Raw genomic sequence first — 20,595 nt, forward strand, 5'->3', positions numbered from 1 at the left:
TGGCAGGCGCCTATAATCCCAGCTACTTGGAAGGCTGAGGCAGGAGAATCGCTTGAACCCGGGAGGCAGAGGTTGCAGTGAGCCGAGATCGCGCCATTGCACTCCAGCCTGGGCAAAAAGAGTGAAACTCTGTCTGAAAAAAAAAGAAGTTTACTATCTAGTAATATTTAACCAACTCCATTTTATAGGAGAAAAAACTGAAACTTGAGATGCCTCGCAACTATCAAGCCACTACAGCATAACCATAGCCCAGAAGTGAACCCCCCAAGTGCAGGATGGAAGTGAAGTGACCCTTGTTCAAGCATTGTACCCAGAAGTCTCCAAAACTCTCCAGTGGGGGGTCATGTTTCATACTGGGGAATTGTGTGGGGGCTTCCAGGGGATTTTCCAGTAGTAAACAGTAGGAAGTGTTACCTGCTTTATTTCTAAATGATCTTGAGGTATCACTGCAGTTCTGGGCAAGTCCCTTTGGACTTTTTAAAGGTTAGTACTTGAGTCTGCCAAGAGTCTTAGTGAAGGAAATTTCTTGGCCAAATGGGGTAGAAATCTGAACCCTCCTGAGGGAGTGGGAATGAGAGAGGTGGGGAATGAGAGAGAGGGGTTGCCCAAGGAGAAAAGAAACAAAAGCAGTCCAGGGGGCCCAGATTTCTGAGTTCAAAGAGAGGTGGCAAAAATGAAGCAGCCCAGCTTGCTGAGATTTGAGGAGCAAAGATTAGACTGGATTTGAAAGGTGAAAAAATGAGGCAGCATTTTAAATTGGGAGAGAATTTTCTGGTGGCTGGGACTTGTCTAAAGTGTCTGATCAATTCAACTAACAACACTAATGGCTTACACTGGGTAAGGCGGGGTGTCAGGTACTGTGGCTACTCAGACAACAAAGGTGTGGATCCTGTCTTCAAGGAACTCAGTCTTTCAAGGGAAGCATGCATGGAAATAAATACAGTGCAGTGTGATATGGATAAGGTGGTATGCGAAGGGGCGGGGCGGGCAGAGTGGGCTTCAGAGAAGATATCTGCGTGTTAAAATCAATCAGAGCTTCAGGCTTTATTCTTAGGGTGATGGGGTTTTGAGAAAGGGAACTGCAGGGGCCAGGCACGGTGGCTCATGGCTATAATCACAGCACTTTGGGAGGCCAAGGCAGGCGGATCATCTGAGGTCAGGAGTTCGAGACCAGCCTGGCCAACCTGGTGAAACCCCATCTCTACTAAAAATACAAAAATTAGCCAGGTGTGGTGGTGAACGCCTGTAATCCCAGCTACTCAGGAAGCTGAGGCAGGCGAATCGCTTGAACCCAGGAAGTGGAGGTTGCAGTAAGCTGAGATAGCACCACTGCATTCTAGCCTGGGCAACAGAGAGAGACTCCATCTCAAAAAACAAACAAAAGAACCGGTAATGTCTAATTTATGTTAAGAGATCATTCTTCTGGCTGCTGTTTGAAGCAAAAATAGAAGCAGAAGAGGAGGCTATTGTAGTCCAGGAGGGAAATGATGGTAGCTTGGGGATGATGGAAAGTGGTCAAATTCTGGATATATTTTGAAGGTAGAGCTGACAGGACTTGCTGATGGACTGCGTATAGAATTGAGGGAAAGCGGAGTTGAGGATGATTCCTCAGTGTGGAACCTCAGAATGTAGGCAGAGTCCTCTGGAGGAATTACTGGGAGTGGGGAGGTAGGTTCAGTAGAGCTGAATCAAGACTTCTGATTGTGTTAAGTTTGAGATATGTGATAGAAATCTAAGTGGAGAAGTAACAGAATGGAATCTGAAGCCCAAGGGAAGTCAGTCTGGAAGTTTAGATATGGAAGTCATCAGCATTGAGGTGGTGTTTAATTCCATGGAATGAGATGAGATCACCCAGGTTAGAGAGGCATTTGGGTGGATTGAGGCCAACATTCAGAGGAGGAGGAGCAGGTCATGGTGTCCTGGCAACCTAAAGAAGTATGATCAGTTTCCTGGGGCTCCGGTAACAAAGTATCACAAACTGAGAGGCTTAAACAGCAATGTATTTCTGGAGGTTGGAAGTCCAAAATCAAGGTGTCAGCAAGGTTGATCCTTGTGAGGGCTGTGAGAGAGTCTGTTCCATGTTTCTCTCCTGGCTTTTGGAGGTTTGCTGGCAATCTGGAATTCCTTGGCTTATATATGCATCAACCCAATCTCTGCCTTCATATTGCTGTGGCATTCTCTCCGTGTGCACGCACGTGTCTGTGTCCAAATCTCCTCTTTTTATAAGGACGCTGTCATCTTGGATTAGAGCCCACCATAATGACCTCATCTTAACTTGATCATCTGCAAAGAACTTATTTCCAAATAAGATCACATTTACAGGTACTAAGGGGGTTAGGATTTTATCATTTGGGGGACACACTTCAACCCCTAACAGTCAAGAGGAGTGAATATAGCAAAATGTTCTTAGTGACGTTGATAAGAGCTGTCTGAATGAGTGGTGGGGGTGAAAGTCACATTGGTGTAGGCTGGGGAGAGTATAGGTGAAGAGAAAGTGGAGACCATAAGCACCAACAACTCTCGAGAGGTTTCACTCTGGTGGTGCAGAAGCTTGGAGGGGTGTATATCTAGGGAAGGGTTTTTAAATTTTATTTATTATTATTTTTTTATTTACTTTTTTTGAGACAGAGTCTCGCTTTGTCACCCAGGCTGCAGGGTGGTGGTGAGCAGTCCTCCCGCCTCAACCTCCCGAGTAGCTGGGACTACAGGCATGAGCCACCAAGCCCAGTGAATTTTTTAAATTGTAGAGACAAGGTCTTGCTATGTTGTCCAGTCTGGTCTTGAACTCTTTGGCTCAAGCCCCCCGCCTTGGCCCCGCAAAGTGTAGGGATTACAGGCATAAGCCACCATGCTGGGTGGTCTTTTTATTTTTAATATAGGTGATATTAAGTTATGTTAATGTGAATGATCTAGTAGTGAGAGAAACATGTATGTTACTAGGGAGAAGTGATAAGAGAGGTCAGAATTATTCCTTGAGTAAAAATGGAGGGATGCATCCAGGAGGCTTCTTGGATTGTAGAGGGATTGAAGGCAGATTATGTGGGTCCAAATGCCAGTGGATTTGGTCAGGGAAAGATGAGGTGATTTATGTCCAGTTGTATCTGTTTTTTTCTTGAAGTATGAGTGTGATCATAAACTGAGAATGTGTGTTTATGGGAAATGCTGGAAATTTGAAGAAAGAAGTATTGTGAGACAGTCTCAGAGTGTAGGAGAAGCAAAGCTTCTAGGGAACTGTGGTGGGAGTGTCTGGCGTCGAGGAGATTTGTGATCACAAGTATGAAGTGAGTCACTCAGCATGCCTGAGCGATCTTCTTAAGCAATGATTAGCTGCAAGGGTGCAGGTGGAGAATGAGTGAGTAGTTGGATTTAACTAGGCTTGGACTTTTGCCAGGGAGTAGAAGGACAAGGGGGTAGTTTTAATACTGGATCATGGAAATTCACGCTGAGTAAAGAGGGAAATGAAGAGTGTGATGGATCACAAAAAGTGGTAAGAGCAATGGTTTGTGGTCTCTGAGGGGTTGACTGGCAGCTGAATAGGGATATCAGGGCAGTGTGGATTGGTAGGAGGCGGCAGCCAGAGTGGGAGATACTGGGATATCAGATTTTGGAGCTGGTGGTGACTCTGAAAAAATCAAGAGCCATATACCCTTTACCTCAGCCTGACAAAGTCTTTTAAAATAAACAATTAACTGAGGTTTTAATTTTTTCCGGCCAAAGTGCCAGTCAGCTTGCCAACAGAAGGACTTTTTGTCTTCACCAGCCTGCACACGGCCTTGGCAACATGTTATCTCTGTGTACAGATCTGGCCTCCCTCTGCCCTCTCGCAGGCTTGGGAAGGCTGAGTCACACTTTTCCAGCTGAGACGAACAAGGCAAAGTCACATATTCTCAGAGGCAGCTCTCAAATATTTTAATTTTTTAAACTTTTTTTCCATAAACCTGTAGGCTGTTGCTCAGGTTCCTTCCTTTCCCTCCCTTCTTGCCTTCTCCCCTCCCCCGTGCACTCTCTTCCCCCTCCCTTCCCCTCCCCTCCCCTCCTCTCCTCCCTCCTCCCTTCCCTCCCCTCCTCTCCCCCTCCCTTCCCTCCTTCCCTCCCCTCCTATAGTTCTTCCTTTCCTTTCTTTCTTCCCTTCCTTCCTTCTCCCTCCCTCCCTTCCTTCCTCTTTCCTTCCTCCTTCCTTCCTTTTTCCTTTCCTTCTTCCCCTTCCCTCCCTTCCTTCCTTCCTTCCCTTCCTTCTTTTTCTTTCTTTCTTCCTTTCTCTCTCTCTCTTTCTCTCTTTCTTTCCCTCCATCCCTCCTCCCTCCTTCCCTTCCTTCCTTCCCCTCCCTCCCTTCCTTCCATTCTTCCTTTCCTTTCCTTTCCTTTTTTCTCTTTCTTTCTCTTTCTCTTTTTCTTTCCTTCCTTCCCTCCCTCCCTCCCTCCCTCTTCTTTTCTTTCTTCCATCCCTTTTTCTTTCAAGACAGGGTCTCTGTCACCCAGACTGGAGTGTGGTGGCATGTTCTCAGCTCATGCAGCCTCAACCTCCTGGGCTCAAGTGATCCTCCCACCTCAACCTCCCGAGTGGCTGGGAACACAGGTGCACACCACCACACCTGGCGAATTTTTTGTAGAGACAGGGTTTTGCCATATGTTGCTCAGGCTGGTCTTGAACTCTTGGGCTCAAGCAGTTGGCCCACCTCCCAAGTGCTAGGATTACAGGTGTGAGCCACCATGTCTAGCCCAAATACTTTATGATTGCATTTTCCCTCTCTAGATCAACTTCTAACATAAAGAAGAATAAAAATTATATATCCAATGACTACATGGGGAAGGGGAGTTCCATTCAAGAAAGTTTTAAGAAATTGTTTTCAGGGGTATGTGATGTCAGTTGGTGACAAAGTTGACAGTGGAATGCAAGAGGTTTGGTCTTAAGGAAGATTACATTATTTTAAAGTATTATTACTCTTCCGTTCATTCAACAAACATTTATTGGGTGCCTATTATGTACCAGTCAACATACTACCTCAGTGGTTCTTAAACTTTTTGGTCTAAGAAAAAAGTTTATACTCTTAAAAATTATTGAGGGTCCCAGCCAGGTGTGCTGGCTCATGCCTGTAATCCCTGCACTTTGGGAGGCCAAGGCAGGCAAATTGCTTGAGCTCAGGAGTTTGAGACCAGCCTGGGCAACATAGCGAAACCTCATCTCTACTAAAAAGAAAAGAAATCCTAACTTGGCCAACCTGGTGAAACCATCTCTACTAAAAAATATAAAAATTAGCCAGGCGTGGTGGTGGGTGCCTGTAATCCCAGCTACTTGGGAGGCTGAGGCAGGAGAATCGCTTGAACCTAGGAGGTGGAGTTTGCAGTGAGCTGAGATTGCACCACTGCACTCCAGCATGGGCAACAGAGTAAGACTCCATCTCAAAAATATAATAATAAAATAAAATGAAAAAAAAAAAACAGATGTGGTGGTACACACCTGCCATGCCAACAACTTGGGAGGCTGAGGTGGGAGGACTGCTTGAGCCTGGGAGATCAAGGGTGCAGTGAGCCGTGATGGCACCACACTCCAGCCTGGGCAATACAGCAAGATCCTGTCTCAAAAAAAAACCTACTAAGGACCCCAAGTAACTTTATGCCTTTATGTGGTTTATATCTATCAATATTTCCTATTTATGAATTCAAAACTGAGTAACTGAAAAATGCTCATTTAGGCTGGGTATGGTGGTGTACACCTGTTGTTCCAGCTACTTGGGAGGCTGAAGCAGGAGAACTGCTTGACCCCAGGAGTTCAAGGCCATAGCGTGCTGTGATTGCCCCTGTGAATACCCATCGCACTCCAGTCTGGGCAACATATGAAACTCTGTCTTTAACAAAAAATACAATAAAAATTTAAAATTCATTTAAAAATAATAAACCAATTACATGGTTTTTTTTTTTTTTTTTTTTTTTTTTTTTTTTTTTTGAGGCAGGATCTCACTCTGTTGCCCAGGCTGCAGTGCAGTGGTACAATCTTGGCTCACTGCAACCTCTGCCTCCCAGACTCGAGCGATCCTCCCACCTCAGCCTCCTGAGTAGCTGGGACCATAGGTGTGCACCATCATGCCTGGCTAATTTTTATATGTTTTGTAGAGACAGGGTTTCGCCATGTTGTCCAGGCTGGTAATGTTCAATTGTTTTTCAAAACATAAAAAGCTTAGCAAGAAAAGTGGCATTGTCTTACATTTCTTCCAAATGTCTTTAGTATCTGGCTTAATATAAAATGGCTAGAATCTCATATCTATCTGTTTTTGCATTCATTCTGTTGCCAGATCACACACCATGTATCTTCTAGAAAACTTCACTGTACATGCATGAGAAAATGAGAGTTAAAAAAGCTTAGAATTATTATGAAAATATTTTTGGCCTTAAGGACTCTCTGAAAGGGTTTCAAAGCAGGATCCCCAGGGGTGCCCACACCATACTTTGGGAACCACTTTGCTAGATAGTTGGATACAGCCCTCAAGGAGTTCAGGGACCAGCAAGAGAGAACATTTATAGGTATATGTAATGCAATGTGTTAAGTGCTCTAATAGAGCAGAATAATATAAATGCTGTGAGGGATCCATTAATTCTGGCTGGAAAGGTCAACGAAGGCTTCAAGGAGAAGCTGACATTTGAATTGGATCTTGAAGGATGAGTAGGTATATAACAGGAAAGGTGAAGCTTTTCTTGGCTGAGAAACAGCATGAGTAAAGGCCGGAAACAAGGAGTATAGGTAAGTCCAGTGTTCCTAGAATATAACATGCATGAAGACAAGTGACTAGAGGAGGCTGGAAGAGTACAGTGGGAGGACAGGCTGAATAGAGCCTTTATTCTGCAGGCAATGAGGAAACAACTGAAGACTGTGAAGCAGAACCATACAAGAATATTAGCTAATCTTTGTGCTCCTACTCTGTCTAGGCTAGGCATTGAGAAAACCTAGTTTTCTTACCAACGCATTGAAAGAGGAATTACTAGCCTCACTTTACAAGAAACAGGCTTCCGGTAACAAATTTACCTACTTGGATCTCTATTATGAAACTGACCTCTATTATTAATACATTTTCTGAAGTTCTTAGGATTGAGATTTTCCAGAGGTATGGATAATAATACAGGGTAAACAACAGAAACTGAGGTCCTCTTGGCTTCCTAGAAAGAAGTGGTTGTGACGGGCATGGTGGCTCACACCTGTAATCCTAGCACTTTGGGAGGCTGAGGCAGGCGGATCACGAGGTCAGGAGATCGAGACCATTCTGGCTAACACGGTGAAACCCCGTCTCTACTGAAAATATAAAAGTTAGCCAGGCGTGGTGGCAGGCGCCTATAGTCCTAGCTACTAGGGAGGCCGAGACAGGAGAATAGTTTGATCCCAGGAAGGCAGAGATTGCAGTGAGCGGAGATCACGCCACTGCACTATAGCCTGGGCAACAGAGCGAGACTTGGTCTCAAACAAACCAAAATAAAAAAAAAAAAAAAAAAAAGAAAGAAAAAGAAGTGATTGTTCTTGAACAGGCCCAGTAAGGCAGGAAGAGCTGCTGGTCTCCTTCTGGCTCCTTAAAGATTTTTCTGCTGTCTCTAGTGCTCATAAGTGTCACCCTCCCTCTGTAATTGATACCTGACTTCAGGAGTGTCTATTACAAAGTTTTGGCAGAAATAAAGAAATGAACTAAGACCAAACTCACAAGAGAGAATCAAATACAGCAATTAAAATTACCAGACAATTTTTTTTTTTCAAAGGATAGTGGTCCATGTTTCCTTTTCGGGTGTTGTATTCGGTGGTTCTGGTTGCTAAGGAAGTATTCATAAATATGATTTGAGTATGTTGCCTGCTTGGAAGCATAAAAGAGAGTAAATAGTTCTGGGAACTGAGCTGCTTCTCTGTGAGTTTAGTTTGCCCCATACCAGACATGTATTTACGCAGCACTGCCCACCTTTTACATAAGATCTCAGGTTGATGGTCTACATAGTACTCAACAATAGGAGAACCCTGAAATACCTGTCAGGCTGGGCGCGGTGGCTCACGCCTGTAACCCCAGCATTTTAGGAGGCCCAGGCGGACAGATAACTTGAGCCGAGTTTGAAACCAACGTGGGCAACACGACGAAACCCTGTCTCCACAAAAATATGCAAAAATTGGCTGAGCGCAGTGGCTCACGCCTGTAATCTCAGCACTTTGGGGGGCTGAGGTGGGCAGATCATAAGGTCAGGAGATCGAGACCATCCTAGCCAACATCGTGAAACCCTGTCTCTGCCAAAAATACAAAAAAATTACTGGGCGTGGTGGCACGCACCTGTAGTACAAGCTACTCGGGAGGCTGAGGCAGGAGAATTGCTTGAACCCGGGGAGATAGCGCCACTGCACTCCAGCCTGGCGACAGAGTGGGACTCCGTCTCAAAAAAAAAAAAAAAAAAAAAAAAATTGGGCGTGGTGGTGCGAGCTTGTAATCCCAGCTCCTCAGGAGGCTGAGGTGGGAGGCTCACTGGAGCACAGGAGGTTGAGGCTGCAGTGAGCCGAGATCGCACCACTGCATTCCAGCCTGGGCGACACAGCCAGACCCTGTCTCAAACAAATAAAAAATAAAAATTTAAGACTACGATAACCCTATAATTGGCCCACGGGGCATTCAACCTTCCATGGATTGAAAATATTCGGGAAAAATAAAGACAATAAAACATAATACAAATAAATACAACATAACAACTAGTTCCATAGCACTTTCATTGTATTAGGTAATTTACTTAATGATTTAAAGTATCTGGGAAGGTGTACGTAGGTTATATGCAAACACTACACCATTTTACATAAGGGACTTGACCAGAATCTGCGGATTCTGGTGTCTACGGCGTCCTGGAACTAATCCCCATTTAATACGAGGCGATGACTGTACACACGTTAGTGTGTATTAGGCCATCAAAACGCCTCCGGGAAATTCTCGGGTTATCTTGAAAACCCCTTTCCTACCCAAGCCCTTTAGCCTAGAGGGCTGTTGGGGCGGTCGCCTAAGAGACCACACAGAAACAACTGCGCATGCGTGCATCCCGCCGGCTGATGCAACCTCGCGCTACCGTGCGGCTCTACCTCGAGTAAGGAAGCCGACAGGGAAATCAGGCGCGACCAATCGGCGGCCACACGGAAGTGGGCGGAAAGCCCCACCCCCCGGGGCTTTGCTAGAGACGTTGGGCGGCGCGGCGCTAGTGGCGTAGACGCCCAGCAGTCCTGCGTCTCTTCCGGCGGCTGGGGGGTGTCCTGCCGGCGCGAGGGCCCTGCGGCCATTTTGGGCTTCGCTTCCACCGCACCAGTCAACCTACCTAGCCCTTCCGGTGTCGCGTTGCTCAGGGGTTCTTCAACCTTCTGTCACTCAGAAAACCACCGCCGAGGCCGTGGGCAGGCTCCTATCGATGGTGTTAAAGCGTCGAGCCGACTAGGGAACGTCCTTTCCCTCCAGGATGGAAGTCGCATCAGCTGCCGCGTATTGCGCGGGGTGTTTCTCCCTGTGTTCTGCCGCCCGCTGCCGCATCCGCTGCCCTCTGTGGCTTTTCTGCTGGCTCGGAGATCGGCCTGGAGCACCGACGCCACCGCTGGGCAAGGCCGAGACTCTGTAGGTTTCCTCCGAATCCCGTCCGACCTCCAGCCGCTGAGCGCCGCGGCCCTACCCGAGAAACTGCCAAAGAAAAGGAGATGGAGCCTGAGACAGGCGGATCGCGGAAACGGCCTGGCCCTCGGGCGGGCTTCCGGTTCTGGCCACCCTTTTTCCCTCGGCGATCGCAAGCAGGCTCTTCTAAGTTCCCGACGCCTCTTGCGCCGGAAAACTTCGGGGACCCCACACTGCTTTCCTCCGCCCAGCCCGAGACTCGGGTCAGCTACTGGACGAAGCTGCTCTCCCAGCTCCTTGCGCCGCTCCCCGGATTGCTTCAGAAGGTGCTAATTTGGAGCCAACTTTTCGGTGGAATGTTTCCGACCAGATGGCTAAATTTTGCTGGAGTCTACAGATCCCTGAAGGGACGGGAGAAACCAGCCGCCTCCACAGCGCAGAAATCTTTGAGTTCGCTGAAGCTCGACTCCTCAGACTCCTCGGCCACCAGTCCCCTTAATTGGCTAGAGGAGGGGATCCAGTGGCAGTGTTCGCCCCCAGACTTAGAATTGGAGCTTAAGGCCAAGGGAAGTGCTTTGGACCCTGCAGCACACGCTTTTCTCTTAGAGCAGCAGCTAGGGGGAGTGGAGCTGTTGCCCTGTAGCCTTCAATCCCGTCTGTACTCTGACCGGGAACTTGGCTCTTCGCTCTCTGGGCCTCTAAACATTCAACGCATAGACACTTTTAATGTGGTATCCTATTTGCTGAGCCCCTCCTACCTGGACTGCTTTCCTAGGCTAGAAGTCAGCTATCAGAACAGTGATGGAAATGGCGAGCTAGTCGGCTTGCAGACACTAACCGCAGAGAGCAGCTGCCTGAGAGAGGACCCTTGTCATCCCCAGCCGCTGAGTGCAGAACTCACCCCGGCCTCGTGGCAGGGATGTCCACCTCTTTCTACAGAAGGCCTACCAGAAATTCACCATCTTCGCATGAAACGACTGGAATTCCTTCAGCAGGCTAGCAAGGGGCAAGAGTTACCCACCCCTGACCAGGATAATGGCTACCACAGCCTGGAGGAGGAACACAACCTTCTCCGGATGGATCCGAAACACTGCAGAGATAACCCAACACAGTTTGTTCCTGCTGCTGAAGACATTCCTGGAACCACCCAGGAATCCACTGAAGAAAAAATAGAATTATTAACTGCAGAAGTTCCACTTGCTTTGGAAGAACAGAGCCCTTCTGAGAGCTGTCCATCTTGTGAGATACCTATGGAAAAGGAGCCTGGAGAGGGCCGAATAAGTGTAGTAGATTACTCATACCTAAAAGAAGACCTTCCCATTTCTGCCAGACCAGCTTGCAGTAACAAACTGATAGATTATATTTTGGGAGGTGCATCCAGTGACCTGGAAACAAGTTCTGATCCAGAAGGTGAGGATTGGGATGAGGAAGCTGAGGATGATGGTTTTGATAGTGATAGCTCACTGTCAGACTCAGACCTTGAGCAAGACCCTGAAGGGCTTCACCTTTGGAACTCTTTCTACAGTGTAGATCCTTATAATCCCCAGAACTTTACAGCCACAATTCAGACTGCTGCCAGAATTGTTCCTGAAGAGCCTTCTGATTCAGAGAAGGATTTGTCTGGCGAGTCTGATCTAGAGAATTCCTCCCAGTCTGGAAGCCTTCCTGAGACCCCTGAGCATAGTTCTGGGGAGGAAGATGACTGGGAATCTAGTGCAGATGAAGCAGAGAGTCTCAAACTGTGGAACTCTTTCTGTAATTCTGATGACCCTTACAACCCTTTAAATTTTAAGGCTCCTTTTCAAACATCAGGGGAAAATGGGAAAGGCTGTCGTGACTCAAAGACCCCATCTGAGTCCATTGTGGCCATTTCTGAGTGTCACACCTTACTTTCTTGTAAGGTGCAGCTGTTGGGGAGCCAAGAAAGTGAATGTCCAGACTCGGTACAGCGTGACGTTCTTTCTGGAGGAAGACAGACACATGTCAAAAGAAGAAAGGTTTGTTTCTTATCTTTTAACATGCCTGATATGTTCTGACTGTTTTGATAATGGTTAAATATAGCAGCATGACTTTGGAGGCTTAGGAGTGCATGTGTTTTTGAGGAAGACCTCTAAATTCGTATACTTGCATTGAGAAATATGTAAATGACCCTTCTCCTCTCCCTGACTCCCCACCCCCATGCACATTTTTGCTGTCCACAACGAACATACCAGCGTGTAGATGTTAGCAGGAAAGTGCCATTTTTCTTTGGGTTGGTAGTTCTGGACTGTTTCTTTACAAGCTTCAACTTTTCACACTTTTTTTTTTTTTTTTTTTTTTTTTTTGAGACGGAGTCTCGCTGTGTCGCCCAGGCTGGAGTGCAGTGGCCGGATCTCAGCTCACTGCAAGCTCTGCCTCCCGGGTTTTTACGCCATTCTCCTGCCTCAGCCTCCCGAGTAGCCGGGACTACAGGCGCCCGCCACCTCGCCCGGCTAGTTTTTTGTATTTTTTAGTAGAGACGGGGTTTCACCGTGTTAGCCAGGATGGTCTCGAACTCCTGACTTCGTGATCCGCCCGTCTCGGCCTCCCAAAGTGCTGGGATTACAGGCTTGAGCCACCGCGCCCGGCCAACTTTTCACACTTTTTAACGGACTATTAAACTTTGTGTATACACGATTTAATTTTTCTAGAGATTGAAAAGGTCCTGTTACAGCCATAGAGTTTTAAACTGATTTTAAATGTATGTTGTTTGCAAATACTTAATATTTTGTTTGCACATAACAAGAGTGTCTTCATTCCTGTCCATTACAACCCAAAGGGATGATGATATCAAGTAGTAAGTAAGATTTATTTGGTCCAATTTGCCATGAAAGAAAATAGTAATTTCAGTGGTTTTGACGTTACATGATTTTAATTGAAAGTCAAAGCCAATACAGGAAATGGTATTGCTTTTTCTTAGGAATGCAGTGCTAGTTATCAGTGGTCAGCTACAGTTAATATTAATAAAAACAGTGATGGCCACTTACTTGGTTTATCTTGACTAGTTGCTTCCTATTCCCAGGCTAATTTCAGGTTAACCTTATTTTGGGAGTGTTTTGAGTTGGTTTGTTTTTCTTTATAGTTGCTTTAACTAAAGTTATTAATTGAACTCTCCGCAAACCGAAAGGTGTCTATTGTAGAGGGAAAGTTTTTTTAGTTTTCTATGCCGTTACTTGGAAAGAGAAGATATTGGGTGAGTTATTACTGACCTCAGCTTCCGCCGCACTGGGGAGTTTCAGATGGACAGTGCCATAATCTCTTGGCTCCAAATGGCCAGCTTAATACTTTGAAATTATTCCTGGGTAGAAAGTATCTCCAAATGGTGATAATCTTACGTCTTACCTTTAGGGCAGAATAAGTCATGTTAAAAATTAAATTTTAGTTCACACTGTGTAAATGCCATCTCTCTGTCCTTTTAAGGGGCCCCTGACAAAATGACCTATTTAGAATGAATAGGTAAGAAACAAAGTGGGGCAATGGAATGAGCACTTGGCAGCTGGAGCCCCGTGTTCTCTACTCCTCAGTGGTTAAGGCGGAGAGATTTGGAAGGCAGCCAGACCTGGCAAGTTACTTGACTCTCATGGCCTCAATTCACTCTTACTTGATGGGAAAAATAATAATATCTATTGTACAAGTTATTGCAAGATTTAAATGAGACAAGTAAATAAAATTCAGAATTTATTGCCTTGCCTTTAAATGCTAGCTCTTATTGAGAGACCTCAGGCCAGTCTCATGTCTAATTTTAGCTTGCTCATTGAGTAAAATGAAATGAGTGGAGTAGATGATACTGTGAACTAGAAGCAGAATTTGTAAATGATTATGTCTGAATATGATAGAATTATTTGACAGCCTTTGACTATCTGTCGTTGGTATATATGGAGTATGATGTATGGAATATATGGAGTATATAGGATGATGGATAGTGAGTCTAAAAAACCCTTCTACCTCTGTTTTCTTATCTGTATAATGATCCGTACCTCATAGGGTTAATGTGAGGATTAAATGAGATAAAAATGTGAAGCTCTTTGAAAAGAGCTGGTATATGATAAACACTGTACGTTTTTATCATTTATCTTAATGACACAATGAATGAGTAGTATTCAAGACTAGAATGCAATAACTGGTAAGGTGTTACATACCTGCTAATTGTCCTCAGGGGCATCCCTTGGCCTGATGTAAAGGGAACGAAAGTAGTAGGCCACAGTAGGGTTAGCTGATGTAACTATTAAACATACTTTAAAGCGAGTATTTGCTTTTGGAGTTTGATAGCTTAGAAAGAAGCTTCATAGAAATTAAGTAGTGATTAAGTAGTAATGAGTAGGGATTGTCACTCATTACATGTCATTATGTATATTAGAATCACAATTTCATATATAGGATAGCATATTGAATACAAAGGTTTTTGAAATCTTAACTACAAAGTTTCTTAGAGTAACACAGCGTTAAAAATACTAATTTTGCTGTACTTTGTTTACTAAGTAACTTTTTCTCTTCTGTATTGTTATTGCCAAAGTAATGATACAAAAATAGTACTACATGTTGATTTAAAAGTTGGAAAGTGAAAACATTTTCTAAAAGGAAAAAGAATAGAAGTAAGCAAAAATATTGTTAAAGCCTTTATGCAATGATAAAAACAGTGACTTCCGGGGATATGGTGGTTATTTTCAGAAATATTTTGCTTATCATTTTGAGGGAAGAATATCACAGAACTGTATTTCCCTAAGGATTAAAAAATAGCAGGGGTTAATAACAGCATGAAAAATTCAATTCCCCATCTGGATTCATTTTATTAACACCAAAAGCCAAGGGCTGGTGGGGGATGCGTGGGGGCAGACGACTGTATGTGTGTATTATGCAGATATAGATAAATGAAGGATATATATATATAAATGAAAGATATATGTCTCTACATGAAATATTTAGGTGACATTTGTTCACTATTTTATCCAAATGCCATCTAATCAGACCTTTTTTTTTTTTGAGACAGAGTTTCGCTCTTGTTGCCCAGGCTGAAGTACAGTGGTGCGATCTCGGCTCACTGCAACCTCCACTTCCCAGGTTCAAGCTGTTCTCCTGCCTCAGCCTCCTAACTGGGATTACAGGCGTGCGCCACCACGCCTGGCTAATTTTTTTGTATTTTTAGTAGAGACAGGGTTTCGCCATGTTGGCCAGGCTGGTCTTGAACTCCTGACCTCAGGTAATCTGCCTGCCTCCGCCTCCCAAAGTGCTGGGATTACAGGCGTGACAGAACTTTTTTTTTTTTCTTTAACTTCAGATATAGCTGGAACCAAATATTCCTAAGAACAAGATGTTATTTTTAGTTGGGAATAGTAAGATATTCTATATTCTGAAAAAATTGGTAGCATAAAGGGTTATTGACCTCAACGCTAATTGTAAGATCCTAGAGAGTTATTAAAATTAGTCTTTGTTTTTGTAGGTAACCTTCCTTGAAGAAGTTACTGAGTATTATATAAGTGGTGATGAGGATCGCAAAGGACCATGGGAAGAATTTGCAAGGGATGGATGCAGGTTCCAGAAACGAATTCAAGAAACAGAAGATGCTATTGGATATTGCTTGACATTTGAGCACAGAGAAAGAATGTTTAATAGACTCCAGGGAACATGCTTCAAAGGACTTAATGTTTTCAAGCAATGTTAAGATGAGTTGGCAGCCTGTAGTCATAGCATACACTACCTCTTACCTGAGAGGTGTCTTTTAAAAACAAATCTTGGCAGCTGTCCTTTGACTTTTTTTTTTTTTTTAAGAGGAAATGTAACTTGGATCTAGTTTAATTTTTTTTTTTCCCAACATATCCCACTCAGAAACATTCAGGTTTGAAGCCAGCCCTGATGATGAAGGATGAACTAGTGTAATTTCGAATCTTCCCTTTTTTGATTTAGTTGGATGTGCTTTTAAATGACCTTTGCATGCATGAGGTGAAAAGGGGACCTTTTTGAGTTGTCATTTTGCACTTTCAAAACTTACTTTCTTGGAAAACAATATTTATAGGGCTTAAAGCCCATTTTCATTTCTAATCTAAATTATGTGTGCCTATCTGAAAACTTTGGACTCTTGTTTCTTTCCCAAAATTCAGAAGTTAATGGGCTTTTATGTTTTTCTATGTTTTTTTATTTCAATGATTTGGCCTATCTACCTTAGGCTGAAAAATAACCTTGTGTATGCTACCGACTTAAAGTACATTATTTTGTGTCACTTTTTTTTTCTTGTAAAAATGACTTGGGTTGAAAATGTGTGTTAACCTTTTGTTTCTACATTGTTATACCTAGGATATTTCCAAGGATTGCCACAAAATCCACATGTGCAGTACTTTACTACTTTGGGAAAGCTGCATCTTTCTACCAAATTTTAATGTCTAATGTATTTAATTTCTTTGGAAACTGTTGTTTGGAGAGGGTTCTGTATATGTTATTGTAGTTCCCAGTTTAATATAGTTCTTTGTATCTCTTTAACAGGTTGAAGTTGTTGCAGAACACTCTGGAAAGTAATAATTACATCATAATCATTTATTTTTTAAACTTAAAAGCCTAGCAATTTCCTAGAAAGAAAATGGGAGACATCTCAGAGCAATTTGGTTTTGGTGTATATGTTCTCAATAGAAAACCAGTGTTAACGAATATCATGCCTCAGCACTGTCACTTTTAAAACCTGTCAGGATCCCACTGTAAAATTGCAAATGGGCAGTTCTGAATTTTCACGTTTGAAATGTAAAATATAAACTTCAGTCAGTATCCAGGTTTATTGTGTCCTACTGTTTAATAAGGAGAGAAGTAATGGCAAGGCCTTTACTTTCAGGAAAGGATAGAGGTATAGATTAATGACTACAAAGTCTTAATATCTTTAGCCCAAAGCTTGCTTTGAATTAAGTCTTCGCATTGACTGCTTGTGTTTGGTTTATTTGTTTAGCTTTACAAGGTACACATAAGTTAGGCTGAGGGGTAGTTAACTCTTCAGTGGTCTGCTTTCATTCCGTGTGCTTCCTGTCACAGGTAATGGAAGACATAAGTAGAATAGGTGACCTCTTAGTTTTGAACTTATTTAAGTGTGGGGATGAATTTTTCATCAGAAGTGCTTACAGGGTTACTACCTCAGTTTACAATCTACCTGGTCATTATTTTATTTCTGTCTGGTTCTGCGAACTGCCTCCACTGTTTATATATTCATAATTAAACACATTGAGAATGCAACACTATAAAAACTGGTCAAGTTTTTGCAGAGCCCTTATTCTGTGTGTTTTGTGCATCTCCACTTTAGGTAATCATAGGGAGCACATTTACAGGATGGTCTAATAACATGAAAACAGGGTAGTTTCAAGCAATAGCGATGTCGGTTGGAAAGCAGGCATCATTTGCCTTGAAAAAAGCCTTTTGACAACATAATAGGCATTCTTTTAAAACCAGGCTAAAACATTTTATTTCTGAGACTTAACGGTGTGTTTTCTGTTTCTGAAACCTAGCACCTCTGTGTATTTGAAAATAATGAGACATCTTTCATTGGATTTTGGAAAATTGTTCCCCATGGGATTCTAACCTCACTACCAAATACGTGAAAGCTTGATTAAGAGTTCTTCCATATACTAACCTCCTTGGAAGAAGTGATCAGAAGTTGATAAGAAGGACAGAAAGGACTATTTTAAAGTTGGACTGAAGGAGAAAAAAGCAAAATTCTTATTTCATCCCAATTCTAGTTAGAACAAAGTTAAACCCCCATAATCTTTTTTTTTTTTTTCTTTCTTTTTTTTTTTTTTTTGAGATGGAGTCTTGCTCTGTTGCCCAGGCTGGAGTGCAGTGGCCGGATCTCAGGTCACTGCAAGCTCCGCCTCCCGGGTTCACGCCATTCTCCTGCCTCAGCCTCCCGAGTAGCTGGGACTACAGGCGCCCGCCACCTCGCCCGGCTATATTTTTGTATCTTTTTTAGTAGAGATGAGGTTTCACCGTGTTAGCCAGGATGGTCTCGATCTCCTGACCTCGTGATCCGCCCGTCTCGGCCTCCGAAAGTGCTGGGATTACAGGCTTGAGCCACTGCGCCCGGCCCTAAACCCCCATAATCTTAAAGAGAAAATCTTTAGAGGTTTTAATTAAACATTTTACACATTTGAAGTCTTATTAATGGTGCTTTAAGTGTCAATGTAGCATGTAAAAGGCTTTGTACAGACAGGTAAAAGTTCCATTTCTGAGTAATAAAATGTAACACCTCTTCATGTTTGACTTGAAAACTATCAGATTTTATTTTTGTATAATTTAAGGAAGGTAAAGTTAGGGGACTAGAAGACTAAATCGGCTTCTACAGATCAATGATTTAAATGTAACTAGTGTGTTGGGATTTTATAGTTAAAATTATATTTGTGTATATAACATAACTAATCTGTAAATTGTAATAAATATATTTGCAATTATTAAACGTTAAATTATCTTTTGGTTCAACTTTATATTATATGTATCATAGTATTTTACAGTGGTTTTGGAATTACTAAGCAGGATTAGTATAATTGCAAACAACATTATAGTAGTAGAAGAATTTGGTTCTTGAAGTATTATGAGAGGCCCTTCTAAGAAACTGAAGATTTGATTCTGAAATTGGCCCTAGCTTTTCAGTTCTGCTGCAAAGAAAAACTGGATATTCACAGAAGCAATAACATTCAGATACTTGGCTTAGCCTAGTGCTTATGTGGCAGGGAGATCTCCGTTTTGTGCATTATTTATTTATTTTTTTTGAGAGAGCCTTGCTCTGTTACCTAGGCTCCATTGAAGTGGCACGATCTCAGATCACTGCAACCTCCGCCTTGTGGTTTCAAGCCATTCTCCTGCCTCAGCCTCCCGAGTAGCTGGGATTACAGGCACCTGCCACCATGCCTGGCTAAATTTTGTATTTTTAGTAGAGATGGGATATCACCATGTTGGCCAGGTTAGTCTCGATCTCCTGACCTTGTGACCTGCCCGCCTCGGCCTACCAAAGTGCTAGGATTACAGGTGTGAGCCACCGTGCCCGGCTGTTTTGTGTGTTATTAATCATGATAATCATGGTATTGTAAAATCATGATGCTCTCTCATTTACAAAAGTGGGCCAGGTATGGTGGCTCATGCCTGTAATTCCAGCACTTTGGGAGACTGAGGTGGGAGGATTGCTTGAGGCCTGGAGTTCAAGACCAGCCTGAGCAATACAGTGAGACGCTCTACAAAACAAAAACAAACTGGCCCATGGTGTCGCACACCTGTGTTGCCAGCCTATAGACCTAGTTACTTGGGAGGCTGGGGCAGGAGGGTTGCTTGAGCACAGAAGTTAAGGCCTGCAGTGAGCTGTGATTACACCATTGTACTCCAGCCTGGGTGACAGACTCATCTCAAAAAATAAAGTCAGATGGAATCATGCTTTAATACTGGATACATGGATCATTGAGACTGCCTCAAAAGAGAAAAAAATAACATCAGAAAAAAATTTTACTCTGAAAAGAAAGCATTTGGGTTATGGCAACCCTATTAATGGATTAAGCCCTATTTGGTTTATGGCAACCCTATTAATGGATTAAAGAATAATAGCACTCTTAATTCAGGTACTTTCAAGATGAAAGGATAATGAAGAAAAGTTATTAAGATACATTTCTGAACTGGAAGGAAAGAAACTAACATTTAGTTGCAGTTAAACAATATTTAGTACAAACTGAGTTGACATCCCCGGGATATAATTTTATTTCTATCTTGGGGTTAATTGAAGCATGTCTGCCATTCCCCAGTAATAAATGGCTACATTTACGTTAAGCCAGATTTATTGCTATGCTTATCCTGATATTTTGTAGAAATGGTGTTATTTTTCTTTTGTACTTTAGTAGAAAGTTAAAAGCAAATATTTAATTGCTGACCTCAGAATTTCTTGTTTTTTTGAGACAGGGTCTTGCTCTGTCCTCCAGGCTGCAGTGCATTGGTGCGATCTTGGCTCACTGCAGCCTCAACAGCCTCAACCTCCCGGCTCAAGCGATTCTTCCACCTCAGCCTTCTGAGTAGCTGGGTCTCCAGGTTCACACCACCACACTCAGCTAATTTTTCTGTTTTTTGTACAGATGGGGTTTTGCCATGTTGGCCCGGCTACGACCTCAGAAATTTAGATAGTTACTCAGATTTGGGAATTTGATGTTCTCTGGCATATTCTCATTTGGAGACTTCATTTGGACTCTTCTCTGTACCTTTTTAAAATAAAAATGGGAAATTTTCATTTTTTTCTCATAATAATGCATGTTGTTTATAAAAGCATCTAATACAGAGATATACAAAGACATTTTTGGTACATTAAAAGATAATGCTTCCCAGGGTACCCTTCTGAGCTGAGAGACTTAATTTCCTTTTATCTGTAAAAAGAGGTTTTGAGAGTTATTTAATGATACACATGTTAGCTATTTGGAATCTTTCCTTATGAACTTAGTTGAATGTTTTGTGATCAACACAAAACACCAGTCTTCTTCCTGGGTGTGCTCCAGCGAGACAAGTCTGTGTTGGTCAGTTATAACTTTAAAATACAAAGGCAGCGTGATACTGAGATCTATAATAATCGGTATCATAAAGAGGATACACAAATCTCTTCTAACCCTGCTGACTTTGAGGATTCATCAAGTAGGACCTATGATGCTTTTAACCAATATGTTTCAGTGGCAGATTTGACATCAGGGAATTTAAAGAGAACTAACTCATTCTACACATGGAATGGAGAAGGCGGTTGAGAGTAGGGGTTATGTATTACCATGTAAGCAATTTGAGTTACATCAGTGTTCCACCACTGGCAGACTCCTTCATCTCATCAGGGAGAGACAGGGAAAACTAGGTTTGTGGAAAGTAGGTTGCTTGATCCACAGGGAGGATACCCTAGAGATTGAATGAGTCTGAGAGCCACAAGGCCTGGAAAGCTGTACTACAAGGGAAGCAGCTTTGGAACAATTTTTCAGGTTTTGTTCTTTTAATGTTTTACACTTCCCCCTTT

The 20,595-nt window shown here is 43.0% G+C and overlaps 1 protein-coding gene across 1 annotated transcript; it reads left to right on the top strand.

Moving 5' to 3' along the window:
* Positions 1-8,672: 8,672 nt before the first annotated feature.
* PPP1R15B (protein phosphatase 1 regulatory subunit 15B) lies at positions 8,673-18,025 on the top strand. Its single transcript, XM_050763462.1, has 2 exons — positions 8,673-11,590; positions 15,049-18,025. Exons 1-2 carry the CDS (start codon positions 9,680-9,682, stop codon positions 15,268-15,270), a joined length of 2,133 nt encoding a protein of 710 aa, XP_050619419.1. The 5' UTR covers positions 8,673-9,679; the 3' UTR covers positions 15,271-18,025.
* Positions 18,026-20,595: the final 2,570 nt, after the last annotated feature.

This window comes from Macaca thibetana, chromosome 1, assembly GCF_024542745.1.
Source record: "Macaca thibetana thibetana isolate TM-01 chromosome 1, ASM2454274v1, whole genome shotgun sequence".
NCBI classification, from domain to species: Eukaryota; Metazoa; Chordata; class Mammalia; order Primates; family Cercopithecidae; genus Macaca; species Macaca thibetana.

What these genes read in the sequence shown, in the direction of transcription:
- PPP1R15B (XM_050763462.1), top strand. Translation starts at nt 9,680, where the DNA reads ATGGAGCCTGAGACAGGCGGATCGCGGAAACGGCCTGGCCCTCGGGCG. An exon ending in CACATGTCAAAAGAAGAAAG is followed by an intron (nt 11,591 to 15,048) that starts GTTTGTTTCTTA and finishes TTGTTTTTGTAG; the next exon opens with GTAACCTTCCTTGAAGAAGT.